At 44.1% G+C, this 220-nt stretch overlaps 1 protein-coding gene across 1 annotated transcript in view; it reads right to left on the bottom strand.

The window, feature by feature from the left end:
• Nucleotides 1-6: 6 nt before the first annotated feature.
• Nucleotides 7-220, bottom strand: part of LOC119588001 (U3 small nucleolar RNA-associated protein 4 homolog) — a gene marked incomplete at its 3' end in the record, with an annotated part of 8988 nt that continues 8774 nt past the window's right edge. Inside the window, 1 exon segment of the mRNA XM_037936720.1 lies at nucleotides 7-129. Within this exon segment, the coding sequence (XP_037792648.1) occupies nucleotides 7-129 (123 nt within the window).

Below are 220 nucleotides of genomic sequence, written 5' to 3'. Positions count from 1 at the left end.
ACTCACCTGAATAGTGCCATCAAGAGCAACCGATGCTAACTTGCCTTCTGCAATCCACAAAACTTGCCGACACTGCTTGATGCCCTCATTTATTGCTTTTATTCTCTGTATGCTCAACCCTTTGCCATCCTGTATATGGGAAAAGCAAGATTATATAGGAGTCAGGGAGGTAGACTTTATCACATGTTGCTCAGCTAACCAACTTGTCTGGACCAACAGG

The sequence above is a fragment of the Penaeus monodon genome, chromosome 23, assembly GCF_015228065.2.
Source record: "Penaeus monodon isolate SGIC_2016 chromosome 23, NSTDA_Pmon_1, whole genome shotgun sequence".
NCBI lineage: Eukaryota > Metazoa > Arthropoda > Malacostraca > Decapoda > Penaeidae > Penaeus > Penaeus monodon.
This window is presented reverse-complemented; position numbering and strand designations above follow the sequence as displayed.